Source organism: Grammomys surdaster, unplaced genomic scaffold, assembly GCF_004785775.1.
Source record: "Grammomys surdaster isolate TR1022 unplaced genomic scaffold, NIH_TR_1.0 332339, whole genome shotgun sequence".
NCBI lineage: Eukaryota > Metazoa > Chordata > Mammalia > Rodentia > Muridae > Grammomys > Grammomys surdaster.
Genome location: NW_021627596.1, coordinates 1 through 14,109, shown reverse-complemented (window position 1 = coordinate 14,109; position 14,109 = coordinate 1). Strand labels below are relative to the sequence as shown.

Genomic DNA, 14,109 nt, shown 5'->3' with positions numbered 1-14,109 from the left:
TTTTTCTCTTGGCTTGCTTTAGAGATTAGAGGTGTCTACCTAGGACTGTTAAGAGTAGATGTTTGGAATACCAGATCTACCACTCCCCATCTGAGACACACACAGGTTGAATCTCTGTCCTGTGACGTGGGTGTATATGGCTTTTTGCTTGTATGCAGTAAATGGCAGGTTTTGATTTACAAGATGGTATAGAAACGCAGTGAAAAGAAAGGAGAAAGTGGGAAGGAAGGAATTTACAGGGAGGGGAAGCAAGGCAGAACCCAGGCAAAGTTAAGAAAGGCAAGTTAAATGCAATAAGATGGGGGGGGCAGAGGACATCTGCAGAAGGGACAAGAGCCAGTCAGACTGGGGGCGGAGGTGGCCTGGCTGCTGACTTGCTAAGCAGGCACCAGGTGGAGGAGGGGAGCAGGAGGGAGGGACTTGGCGAAGGGCAAAGTCAGGCTACACTTAAAAAGGGAATGACCCTAGGTGGTTAATGCCACCAGTGACCTCCGATACCCAGGGCAGGAGGCATCAGGTGGGGAAAAATTCCTTTGTGCCGTCCCAGGCTACAGAGGGAAGAACACTCATTGACTTGAAGGGTGCAACCATCATGTGCGAACTCTATAGCAAGCAGGACACCCTGGCGCTGCGGGAGAAGCACATCGGGTAAGTGCAAGTTGCTGGCAGAAAGGGGCGGAGGGCAAACAGCTGGAGCTGGGTGGGAGAGAGGAAGCACCACACACGCGGGTCTGGAAGCCGCTGCCTGTAGCCAACAGGGCTTCTGCAGCTCCAGCTCCCTCCCGGGAGCCAGAGCAGCAGGTGGCTGGAGGAGATGGCTCTCAGTGTCCTGGAAGAGGGTATCCAGCCAAGAGAAATAAGCACTGGGAGCAAGATGGAGAGCTTGCCTCTATGCCCATCAGAACCAGCCGAACCTAGAAATCATTTGATTGATTTCTCCTAAAACGAACTCATTCTGACAACTTTTATTTTAAGTGAACTTTTTCCCTGTATGTTTGGTGAGGCGACAGAGGGTTTCGGTAGCTAATGGAAAAACTTAAATCACCTATATAAAAAAACAGGGCTTTCAGGGAGCGCTTCACAGCTTCCGGTCTCCCAAGCTGTGTCCTCATGATTTGCGTTCTCCTGGAGTTTGTTTTCTCTGTGTTTATGCTTTAGTAGTATAACAGTGTGTATAAAAGAGTGACCTGAACTCTACTCCTGGTTAGGTATCATGTTATCTGTGTCACGCCTGCCAAATCATATTAATGACATCCTAGGAGCAAATGAGAATGAGTGAGTTAACATTTTGTGTCTGGGTTTTTAAAAGACAAAACAAACATCATAGGAAAGATGCCCCAACCCATAGAAGCGCTGTCTACAGTGTGTGTGTATACTTGGGCTGCCAAGGAATAGACAGACCCGATCCATCGTGTGTGTGTGTGTGTGTGTGTGTGTGTGTGTGTGTGTGTGTGTGTACCTGGTGAAGCAAAAGGATATTCAGACAGAGGCAATAGGGGAAGAAGCAGTGAACTCCAGGAGAAAGGCTAATCAGGTTCCAGTACTGAAGTTCCTCATTTCCAGCAGAAAGGCTCTTGAAAGTTGATTTAAAAAAAAAAAAAAACCAAGACCTCTTTCACAATGATCCTAATTCCTCCTTCATTCACTGATTGCCTCCTTTCCTAACTAGATTCCTTCAGAAACATGATTTCTGAGGGGAAAATGGCAAAGTTTGTGAAAGAATGTACCATGGACTGTTGGATGGACTAAGCTAGAATTTTCCATACAGTCTGATGGCCACACGGAGGTAAGCTTAAAAGGCAAGGGTAGCTCTGCAGCCTGTCAGTCAGACTCAAGGCTCTTCGGGTGGCTCTTGTAGCTACAAACTAACTGTTGTGGTTCAGCCAACAAGATGTTCTCATATATATTCTTTTTTTAATTTTAGCTGATACTTTAAAAGAAAACACTACATAAGCTAGGAAGTGGGTATAGTTATACCTCTCTGGCGGACTGCTTGTCTAACGAGTCGTGGAGTTCAGTCCTCAATTCTACACATAAAACTCCATCAACCTATACCACAGCCATGTGCCACTTTAAAATTCGAGGTTGCCCACTACTCCCAATAATCAAAAAATTTTCTCAATAGTTGCATATCACCTTAATCAATAAATATTACAAAATCTCCACAAACCCCTAGAGCAGTGGTTCTCAAATTTCCTAAGGCCAAACCTTTTAATATGGTTCTTTATGTTGTAGTGATCCCCAATTATAAAATTATTTTATGGCTACTTCATAACTGCAATTTTGTTGCGACCCTCAGGTTGAGAACACTGTTCTAGAATGTATACAGAGTTCTTTACATAGGCAAACACACCAAAATAAAAACATAATTTTAGCCAAGCAGTTATGGTGCATGCCTTTAATCCTTTAATCCTTTAATCCCAGTATTTGGAGCAGAGGTAGGCAGATCTCTGTGAATTTGAGGACAGCCTGGTCTACAGAGCAAGTTCTAGGACAGCCAGGGCTACATAAAAACCCAGTCTTAATAAACCGAAAAAAAAAATCATGTAGTTTTAGTTTTAGGTGTTAAAAGTCCATTGAGCCAAGATTAGAAACTTCAGTAATATTTGTAGGTTCCTAATTTTTATGCCAAAATGTTAAAAATAACAGGAACTCATTTTGCTCACAGCAGCATTCCAAAACAAATTAATTTAAATATTTAAGGTGGGAAGCCATTTATTTGATACAGGGCAAGAGATACTCAAAATACATGAAAATCCCCTTTGGAACACAACTCTAAGTTGTTTATAGTTACCTATTAATTTTCTTATAAAGTAATTTGGAAAGAGAGAGAAGGAGGAACTGGTTATAGGTATTACATGAGATAGCATTTATTAAGGTATATAGCAGCTTCTGACATAACAGAAAGCCTCTATCAGGGGCAGGGGGTGGCCATTTTTATTCCAGTAGAATAAAATTTCCCAAAGGAAAAAATGAGTCTTTTTTTTTAATTTATTTATTTATTTTATTATGAGTTCACTGTAGCTGTCTTCGGACACACCAGAAGAGGGCATCCAATCTCCTTATGGATGGTTGTGAGCTACCATGTGGTTGCTGGGATTTGAACTCAGGACCTCTGGAAGAGCAGTCCGTGCTCTTAACCACTGAGCCATCTCTCCAGCCCGAAAAAATGAGCCTTAAGTAAGCTGATTCATGAGACTCTAGCATAGAAATTGTGACCAGTGACACCCACGGTGGATTAGAATGAAGGATTCCAAGCTAATATAAAATGAAAAAATAATGTGGTCACATGGCCTATGTTTTCCTCTTTCCTTATGTAACTGTAATTTTCCACAGTTGACCTCCACTGAGAAGGAAAAATACTGCGTACTAAAAGTATTTCCTTTGCCTATTTCTAGGCCCTCGTGCAAGATTTTCTTTGCAGCGGATCCCATCAAAATAATGCGAGCCCGGGGGCAGTACATGTTTGATGAGAAAGGCGAACGGTACTTAGACTGCATCAACAACGTAGCACACGGTAAGCATCCTGTGCACAGCGCATTGAAGGAAATTATTGCGGAACCTGGTTCATCTTGGAAATTTCGTGACAAACGTCCTTTTCCTCTACTGAGTCACCCTAAAAGGGAAAGGCTTCAGTAAAACAAGGGGAGCAAGGAGCCCAAATCCTCTTTCCCTTCAGAATTTCCCTCTTCTCCAAAGTCGTTAGACTTGTAACTTATACCTTTAACTCCTACATTTTAGTGGGGCACTGTCACCCAGAAGTGGTTAAAGCCGCCGCAAAACAGATGGAATTACTAAATACAAATTCTCGATTCCTCCATGACAACATCATTGAGTTTGCCAAGCGCCTTACAGCCACCCTGCCTCAGAAGCTCTCGGTTTGCTACTTCACCAACTCAGGGTACGTGTCTAGTTTCTGGCATTCCCACGGCCCCCTTCATTGGCGCACCTTTTCTGTTGGATACATCTAGAAAGATGTAAGGAAGTTCTTGCCACTCACTAAATGACCTTCGTTAGAAGTGGACCTTTCTGAATCTTTTACTTTCATTCATTACTCTGAACCTAATGGGATCCAGTGACATCATCTTGTCACAATGTAAAATGTGTCATGAAAACAGGGAGCCCACGTAGTCATTAAATGCAGATTTCAGCAAATAAATGACCCCACTAAAGAAGCTGTAATTTCATAAGATTTTTGACTGACTTGCTGTTTTACAAAAACCTGGGCATATTTTTCCAATGCAAACACAAGAAAATCCAAGTGAAGATACATTCCAACCTTTAAATTCTGTAAGCACAAATGGCGATGTCTCCATTCTGTGGACAACTATGCAGATATCGAAGGTGTGATTTGCAAATGCATGCCCAAGAACGTGTGAAGCTGAAAGTGTAATGTTCTGTTTGGGGGAAGCTGTAGGCAGCTTTCCTATTTTTAAAGTGATACATGGTTTTGGATTTGATATCTATAAAGCTATAATGTCTTGTTATGATTTCCTGCATCTCTCTTTTCCAATCAGTATCTTGTAACAAGAGCATTATTATTTTGTTTTGTAATGAACTGAAGAGGTATTTAAGGGTCCCCTGTGTTGTTACAAATCATTCTTGCCTTGTATAAGTGGAATATAATATCTAACTTTTATTTCTAGAGAATCCTATACTACCAGAGAGGGATGAATTCCAAGCAGCCTTGTCCTTTAGAGAACGTATGTGATGCTGCATGCCTATTGTAAAAAATAATAGTGTCAAAGTCATACAGATATCTTGTCTAAATCCTGGCTAGTCCTCTGATTGATAAGAAATGGCGTTCTGCTTTATTTGACCTCTCGGAGGCTGTTGCCTCGCTCTTAGGATAGGAGGTGGCAATATTCCCTTGCAGTGTTTTCATAAGAATCAGTAGAAGCAAACACACTGCCATGAGCATCCTTTGAGTGACTGTTTCCTTTCTCCACTTAAGGAGAGTTTATTTAGACTCTCTGAACTAGAAAAACATATGATCTCAATCTTACAGATAAGGAAACTAATGAAGCACTGACTCAATGCACTATGGTTTGGCCTCCAGGCTGGAGGGTGGTCCATCCCTCCTGAGATAGGGCTTACGATGAGATTCTTAGTGTGCTGAGAGCTAGTCATCCCTGGTGCAGCTGGGCCAAGTGAGAAGCATAGCTGCCATTCTTTGGATTTCTTCTATGCATCTTATTCTTTTATGGCTGTGACACGTGTGTTACAAAGTTACAGGGAGAACTTAGCCGAGCAGGATGGAGTGGGAAAGAAGGCTTCCATTCCACATTATGACATTATTTCTGAATAAATGACAGCTTACAATTTCTGTAACTAACACTGAGCCATTAAAAAAAAAATAGGTTATCACTTTGTCCCCTCTCTGTGTTATCTCAATAGATCTGAAGCCAACGACTTAGCCTTACGCCTGGCACGGCAGTTCCGAGGCCACCAGGATGTGATCACTCTTGACCAGTAAGTCCTAGGCAGGCTTCTAAGGAAGAAGCGCCATCAGAGCCAGAAGTGTACTAATCTATACCAAACTCATCTGTACTAAGACCACAGGCACTTATGGAGGAGGGTGGATACCTGGAACAGTGTTTTGAAATTACACAATAAGGTGTTGAGTCTAGCTTGAATCCTCTCTTTCTAGGCTAATTCACTCTTTCTAAGCAGACTGAAAATGGGGCAACTTTCCTGAGTGTCTTGATGACAGCAGCCTTATAGAACTGATGAGAATCTGGACTGACATTTTACTTGGTAACTAACTACACATTGCACCTAGTGCTACCTCTCTGTAACTCAAATGTTTCCAAAATAAAAACATAATTAATTTCTTTAAAATCCAAACATTTGCTTCAATATCATGATTATCTACTGTACTCAATATTAAACATATCAATTTATAGCAAATTTAAAACTTTAGTTCTTTTTCATTTGATCACAACTACTAATGGTCACATTGACTCTTACTTCCCAAACTTGAATTTATTGATTTTAAATGAAAAACATGACATCGATATTTACTAATGCTTTTTAAATTATCTGGTTTACTCCCTCACCCCATAAACCCAGATAGTGAAACTAAAAACGTGACCTTACTTTGTGCCCTCCTATAGACCCCCCTTAACGCGATTTCTCATTTTCTGTTGCTGCTTCATTTGTTACAGTACGCTTATGGGTTCAAATCAATACAAAACTATTGCCATAGATTTCATCAGAAAGCTAAAATAACTCACTGAGCTAAAATCAGGGTTATCTGTGGGGAACTCTTGGCTCTTCCGGGTTATATGTCTGCATCTCATGACCGACAGTGCCAGGCATTATTTTCAGTCAGCCATTACCTCACCAAGCCTTTGCTGCTCTCCTCACACCCCTATCTTTGATCATCACGCTCCTGTCTCCTGTTTCACTTATAAGACATTTCTGACCGTATTGGATCTACCCAAGTAATCCGGAATTAATCCCCTCATTTAGTGGCCCTTAATTTATTCTCCCTGAAAATCATCTTTGATATGAAATATTAGGAGGTAAACACACTTGGGTTGAGGCATTTGTTTTTTTAAATTCTCATTCTCTATCACTTATGGACACCTATAATAATGTATTTACTATATATTTTATAGCCCTATGGCCAATTTAATAATATATTTATTGTATTTATTTTATGCTATTTGAAATGTTTTATTTGTATATATTAATTGTATATGACAATTTATTTTACTATGACATTTTCATACATATTCATAATATTTTCTGATCATACTTACCGCTGTTCCACTCTCCCTCCCACTTCTGCTAATCCTTCTCTTCCTTCCAACTAACCCTGTGCTGACTTTCACATCGTTTTACTTTTTGTATCATGTAAAATGTGCGGTATCTTATGTGCCTCTTGCTTTGCCAACGTTACTGTAGATCTCTTTGTTTTCATATTTCATCCCACATAGAATTCTTGACATTTGTCCCATTCCTCTAATTCACTTCTGACCAATAGAAACATAATGTGAGACACATATGGGATTTTAAATGTTCTAGTAGTTTGGGGTAGCTTGTGGGTGTGTTGTCATTTCAATAGTCAACATGAGGTATGTTGACATATCTTGCATTCCTTTTTAACTCACTGAGTATCAGAAGTCCAGTGTCTGCTTGGACATTGTCAGATCAGACTACAGATGTTCAAGTGCCCATAGCTCTGAGTAGGGAATTGCTGCCATTTTGGATTACAATATTGTTCTCACTGTACAGCATCCCTTCCCCACAGCAATGGGCACTGATTACATCACTCTTGCACAAGCAGAGATCCTTCTACATGCTCTTCCATAGGACATTCTGAGAATGCCTCGGGGATAAATTCCACAAATAAGACAGCTGGGCAGCGAGGTGCTGCTAATTTAATTAAATTTTGTCATATTTGTCTCCAGTGTGATTGTGACACCAGACACACAGAAAAGGCCTGCTCTCCCTAGCCTAACCAAACTCAATGCTAACCAGCTTTCTGCTTTTTCCTAATTGCTGTTAATCTATTTGGTATAACACGTCTTGATTTGTATTGTTCAATTGGCAATGTTGATTTGAGAATCTTCTCACATAAATTTTATGCTTTCATCATCTCTTGGGAGCACGCTTTTCATATTCTTTATCATTTTTTCAGTTGGGATTCTCATCCTTCTGTTGCTGATTTGTGGTTTACTGTACAACCTAGGCCAGAGAAGGTCTATTTGGAGTCATCTGTGAATGGCTCTTTTAGACTTTTCTCTCTACATCTGCTGATTACACTTCTGGGCAAGAAACAGAAAGAGGAATATCTTCACCATTTGTATGTTAAGTGAAAGAGAGGAATTTTGCTACTACTCAGTCATCTCTCAGTCTGAGTTTTTCTTCCGTAATCGCTCAGTATTTCCCTAATGTCTCCAACCAAGCATCCTCTAGATAGCACTCCAATCAGAAACCCATGTCTGTCTAGAAAATTGTGTTTCAGACTTACTAACCAGGCAGGGTGACACATGCCCATAGTCCCAGCTGAGGCCCAGAAGAATCACTTGAGGCCAGACAGAACAGTCTGTGAGGTCTATTTTTAAAAACTTTGGCTAGTAAGATGACTCAGCAGATACTTGCCAAGCCTGATAGCCTGAGTCTGATGCCCTGGATCCAGTAAATTAATTAATTAATTAATTAGACAATATAGAAAACTCAGCGCACAAGATTACATGAAGGTATAAAATATCCACATTTAGAGAATCTAATTTAGCAATATAATTCAAAGAAGTGATGTTTGTTTTTCCTACTGTAATAAAAACAATTGCTGTTTTTCCTACTGTAATAAAAACAATCGCCCATGAGGAAGTATACCAGACTTTCCAAGTACATCCTTATATGTATGGGGGACAATAGACAAATCAAATGCCAGTACTGTCATGAAGACTAGACCTAGTTTTGCAGTTAAATGTGGCACTGGTATTGAACTTTCCCCAGATGACTGACGCTGAGTGATAGGCAACACTATGTTCCCATACTACAAAAAAGCCTTTCCTGGAACTCTTTGTGTGACTTTTCTTTTTCATTTCAGTGCTTACCATGGTCACCTGTCGTCATTAATTGAGATCAGTCCGTATAAGTTTCAGAAGGGCAAAGATGTCAAGAGGGAATCTGTACATGTGGTAAATATCCCTGAGTCCCACAGTCAGGATAATGGGGCTAGAAAACCATCTATTCCCATCCACCTCAACCTTTCCATGCAGAGTGGAACCATGGGAAAGAAACTAAGATTGAGAGCAGTCGTGGGAAGTGCTAAACTTCAGGGGGCCACAGACTGGCTGCATGTGGCTCAGAGTGAGAATCAAGGGAGGAGAGTTCAGTGGTAGAACTGGTAGATCAGACTTTTAACAGCTGTCGTCAGCTCTTGTGTCCACTCGTCTTCAGCCACTCTTCCAATCACTAGTATGAGGCCAACACTCAGAGCTAGATGAGCTTGTCTGGCTGTTATAAATACAATTTACGTAAAGCATAGTTACGGAAACAATGCAAATTGTGAAAAAGGTACATTGCATCAAACAGAGAGGCCAGCCAATTTGTCGAAACGGTGAAACTCATTTCATATCACTGTGTTAACTGAGGGTCAGTAAGCATCTGCACTGCTTTGTTGCAAGACTTTAAGCACTAAGAACTTTGAGCTTCCTAAGTGATCATTGTTTATGATATAATCAACAGTGTGAATTTCTTTTCCATATAGTCATTAGTTTCAGTCTCCACTTTGTGTTAGTTTTATATAATGTAATTGCACTTGCCTGTCTGAATTTGCTTCCTATGTGAATATGGATAAAGCTTTGATTTACAAGGGCTGGCATTTCTAAGTTCCAGTTCACAATTCAGAGGTCAGTTCTTCACAGCATTCAGAGATGAACAGAAAGATAAAGACACTGGGGGTGTTTGGGTCCTCAGGACCACCCTCCAACATACACTGGTGGGGAACTAGATGGTCCTTTGGTCTTTATGTTTGGTCAAGATGTGAATAACAAGAATCTGTATTATCTGATATTTTAGGCACCAGCTCCAGATACTTACAGAGGGAAATACAGAGAGGACCACGAAGACCCATCCACTGCATATGCAGATGAGGTGAAGAAAATCATTGAAGAGGCTCAGAGCAGCGGAAGAAAGGTTGGCATCATGGGAAACACTTTTTAAAAGTCTTTTATGGAGATGGTTACAACAGCTGGAGTTCTCTACAGAGAAGAAAAAGGATTAAATCTAAAATGCCTCTGTTCTTGGCTGGTTACATTTTCACTTGGTTTTTGTTTCGAAAGTTCTTTGTCATAGCAAACTTTTATTTATCATAGAAATATAATTACTACACTTCTCCAGTGCTGACAGCTTAATGCTGAACTCTAGGGTACTATACAGGGTCTGGTCCGGAGGGTCGGATTCTTCCAACTTTGAGGATCAAGGGGGAGGCGAAGAGAGGCTCCAGTGTCAGGACTTGTCCAAGCTCTAAGATCCTTAGGGGAGCGTGGTGCTGCCAGGAGCTAGTGGGCCTCCAGGAATCACAGAACTGAGGCTCGGCTTCTCACTCAGCCAGGGCAGAAGCACAGCCTTTCCACCTAGGCCTGGGCTTCCAGGATGGCACCAGAGTCCTTGAGAACAGGAAAGGGGTTGATGTTTTCAGTCTTCACCCTACTGTCCTCAGATTTGTGTTCACTCCTCATTCATCATGGGGTTACCTAGGTGCAGATTAAATGTAACTTGACAGCACTTGGCCTTCAAACTAGCTTACGGCACAGACATGACAATACGAATACTTTGTTTAAAACAATTTGCCTTTTCCAGTGAATTGCGATATTTTTTATCTTCATGACAGAAGCACCATTCTTCTTTCTGGGGTGTCTCTCCCACCCACAGCCCTACCTCCACACCCAACCCCACCCCTGTTTTGCTTCCATGCCCTCTGTAACATCTCTGGGCAGGTGAACCTGAAGCTCTACCTGCCAAAAGAGCTTCAGAGTTTCAGATGGTAAATAATGTTTTCAGAAAATATGTTTAACCTAACAAGATCATAGGAACCCTGCTGCTAACAGAGGGTCCAAGTGGGTTTTTTTTTAATAATTAACATTTTGGGGGTTGATACAACCAAGTTACCAATGCTGAAAGCTATGACAAAGTAAATACAGGGCATGTGCTTTTAAATGTCAGCTGTGCTTACACAGTCATGGATGGTTAGAACAGAAATCTCTGGGGTCCAGCAGCCCAATTTTATAGCTAAAACCCTAAATAACTATGAGGTAAAGAACTTGACCCAGGTTAATGCTGCTAGGAAGGAGTCTGGATGCAGGCTTGAGTCTCTAGATCTCTTTTCTCGTGCCTTTCTTGAGCTTTCCCTTCTTCCATCAGCATCTGCTCTTTTGAGCACCCCCTCCCATAGCCTGTAACATGCTTCCCCTGTAGTTACTGTTGAGATGCCTGGCTTCTGAGGGAAGCTTACTGTAACAGCAATGCAGCCCCTCATGTGTAGCCACAGGCTGCCCATCCACATCCTTGGTGTTGACTCTGGCCTCAAGCAGTTCGGTTTGACTAACTTGGGAATGGGCACCAAGGTTATGCCTTTTGAACCTAGATCAGTTTCCAAAGGTTCATACCACAGACATCCATATATTAGTTTGACTCAGACACAACTTGACAAAAAAATATTGCCCTCTCGTGATCTCCATCTCCTTTGGTGGCTTTACTGGTGTCCTAGGACATCATTTAGACGGGTGTTCTTCTGTCACACATAGCTTTTATTTATAATTGATAGTCTATTTAGCACTTACCATGGGTGTATTTCTAGCCATTTTAAACCCTAAGGGCTGGAAAGATGGCTCAGCAGTCAAGAATATAATACTGCTCTTTCAGGGGACAAGAGTTTGGTTTCCAGCACCAATGGCTGCTGGCTCCCAACCACTTATAACTCCAGCTCCAGGGGATTCATGCTCTCTGGCCTCCTTGAACACCAGCACATATGCATACAAACATACAGAGGCAGACATGCACACTCATGAAATTAAAAATAAAGATGTGTCCTTTTAAATCTTCTTTAAAATAGCATGCTCTTTATGCTGGAGATATGGCTTAGCTGTTAAGAGCACAGATTCTCTCAAGGTTTAGTTCCCAGCACCTACATGACTGCTAAGAACTATATGTAAGTCCAGTTGCAGAGGACCCAATGCCCTCTTCTGCCTCCCTGAATACTGCATATACTGGCGCACAGACGTATGTGCAGGCAAAACACCCAAACATATTAAATAAAAATAAATCTTTAAAATAAAAAGATTTTAAAGATCCTACCTGCTGTGTAGGATGTTCTCCTCTTTTAGGGGTATGAGGGGAGCCTATTGTGTATAGATTTTTGACCCCATCTTTTCTTGTATAGATTGCTGCCTTTATTGCTGAATCCATGCAGAGTTGTGGTGGACAAATTATTCCTCCAGCAGGCTACTTCCAGAAAGTGGCTGAGTATGTACTTGACTTGGGCATCCTTGGTCAAACTGAGGGCACATTAAGGTCCATTCTTCCAGGCTAGCTGGTAAAAATCTGCTCCTGACTACTTGCTACTTCAGGACTCTAGGATACCCCCTGGTCTTTCCAGAGATACAAAAGAATAAAGAATTTAACATGGTCCAACCTCTAGAACTATGCTCCAACTCCTGATGGGCATCCTGTCTCATTGGCTCATCCCTACACCTTGCCAATTAGTAAATATGTGAAGATCAATTAACCTTAGTAAGATCTACTTGCCCAGCTTTCTTCCCAAGTGAAACGTTGCAATGCAGTGTACTCTAAGCAGCATATGGGGTAGATCTCATCTAGAAACAATGTGACTACCCTGTAACATCTCTACAAGGTTTTGAGTCCTAGAATATTTTTAACACAGACAGATGCTTCAGGTTAACATTTTTCTGACTTCACTAGTCTTTTCGGGTAGTTCTGGGGACACTCAGTGGTCTGGGGGCATCAATGTACATTGTTACTTTTCAGACACGTTCACAAAGCAGGGGCTGTGTTCATTGCTGACGAAGTTCAAGTAGGCTTTGGCAGAGTTGGGAGACATTTCTGGAGCTTCCAGATGTATGGTGAAGATTTCGTTCCAGACATCGTCACCATGGGGAAACCTATGGGCAACGGTCACCCGATATCTTGTGTGGTGACAACCAAAGAAATTGCAGAAGCTTTCAGCAGTGCAGGCATGGAATATTTCAATACGGTAAATTTTGGTTCACAGTTTTAATTCTAAGGGGAAAATAATGCATGTTCTCAGACTTTTTTCCAACATAGGAAAGAAAAGTATTAGCAGTAAACCACTCTAATATTCTTGTCAAACTTCGGTTAAACCAGACTTAATTCTCTTTGTGTTTTTTCCTTCTGCTTTCCTTCTTCCCAAAATAGTCTTGCTAGGTTTTCTAATAATAGACAGCTATTCTACTAATCTTTAGTGCTTATTTCATTAACAGACAATGTGATCTTATTTGTTTTAAATCGTATTGAAACTTCCCAAACAATTTTAAAGCATTTAGAGGATTTGGTACCATGAATATTAGTGAACTCTCATAGCAGACACTAAATGTTGATCTTTGGAAAGTTTTATTTCTTTGGCTTTATCCCCCAAAGTAATAAGTGTTAGGCTTAGAAGAGTCACCATAGTGTGCACAGCAGCAGGGCTGTTACCGACAAAAGCAAAAGAAGGTTGTTTTTTTTTTTTTTTCAGAGAAACTATTGCTTAGCTATTTTCAGTCAGCTCTGTAAGGACAGAAAGCTCTAATTTCCCTTACTGAACCACACTTCTGGATCTTTAATTTACAATATAATACTTTGTTACTGTTTGGATGAATCAATAAGTTTCTTATAATCCCTCATACCAGTTATACAACCTGAAGAATACAACCAGGAGTGAATTTTCACTGAATCCTAATAAATAAAATCATCTGTCTTCTAAGTCTAAAGGATTTATATTACAAAAAAGTTCAGTTAAAATTATAGTTTTGCATATATGTTAACCATGTGTGTCTTTGACAATGTATACCTTGGTGGGGACTGCTGAAGGCTTAAAGTATGTTTTTGTTTTTCAGACATACGCTGAGTGCCAAATTCCTCATGAATGAAGCAATACCACTAATTCTGTTGTTGCTTTCCCGTCTTTGTCTGTAGTATGGAGGAAATCCAGTGTCTTGTGCAGTTGGCTTGGCTGTGCTGGATGTAATTGAAAAGGAAAACCTTCAAGGAAATGCTGTCAGAGTGGGGGATTATCTCATAGAGTTACTGAACGAACAGAAGGCTAAGCATCCTTTGATAGGGGACGTCAGGTGTGTTGACCAAGTCTCACAGACTCATTTGTTTTCCACAGCTGAATAGCTTATATTTTACCTTGCAAAGTTTAACTAAAATATATAAAACACTAAGAAACAGAGAGAGCAAAGATCACTGTTAACCAAAGACTAAGGAACCACCCTGGAAACATTTGTGTACGTATGTTCAGTCACACTTATAGGTTTTCTTTTTCTGTAGTTAAGATGATTTTAAGTCCAAGAGATGGGAGGAAGGAAGGAAGGAAGGAAGGAAGGAAGGAAGGAAGGAAGGAAGGAAGGA

General features: G+C 40.9%; 1 protein-coding gene across 1 annotated transcript; it reads left to right on the top strand.

Annotated features, from left to right (window-relative positions):
• Window positions 1–483: 483 nt before the first annotated feature.
• LOC114616514 (ethanolamine-phosphate phospho-lyase) lies at window positions 484–14,062 on the top strand. Its single transcript, XM_028761958.1, has 9 exons — window positions 484–648; window positions 3,399–3,517; window positions 3,742–3,901; window positions 5,398–5,472; window positions 8,564–8,654; window positions 9,538–9,654; window positions 11,900–11,982; window positions 12,505–12,730; window positions 13,672–14,062. Exons 1-9 carry the CDS (start codon window positions 593–595, stop codon window positions 13,873–13,875), a joined length of 1,131 nt encoding a protein of 376 aa, XP_028617791.1. The 5' UTR covers window positions 484–592; the 3' UTR covers window positions 13,876–14,062.
• The last annotated feature ends 47 nt before the right edge of the window (window positions 14,063–14,109 follow it).

Coding starts and splice junctions, on each gene's coding strand:
- LOC114616514 (XM_028761958.1), top strand. CDS start 593: ATGTGCGAACTCTATAGCAAGCAGGACACCCTGGCGCTGCGGGAGAAG. Junction 3,518..3,741: donor CATCAACAACGTAGCACACG/GTAAGCATCCTG, acceptor CCTACATTTTAG/TGGGGCACTGTCACCCAGAA. Junction 5,473..8,563: donor GATGTGATCACTCTTGACCA/GTAAGTCCTAGG, acceptor TTTTCATTTCAG/TGCTTACCATGGTCACCTGT.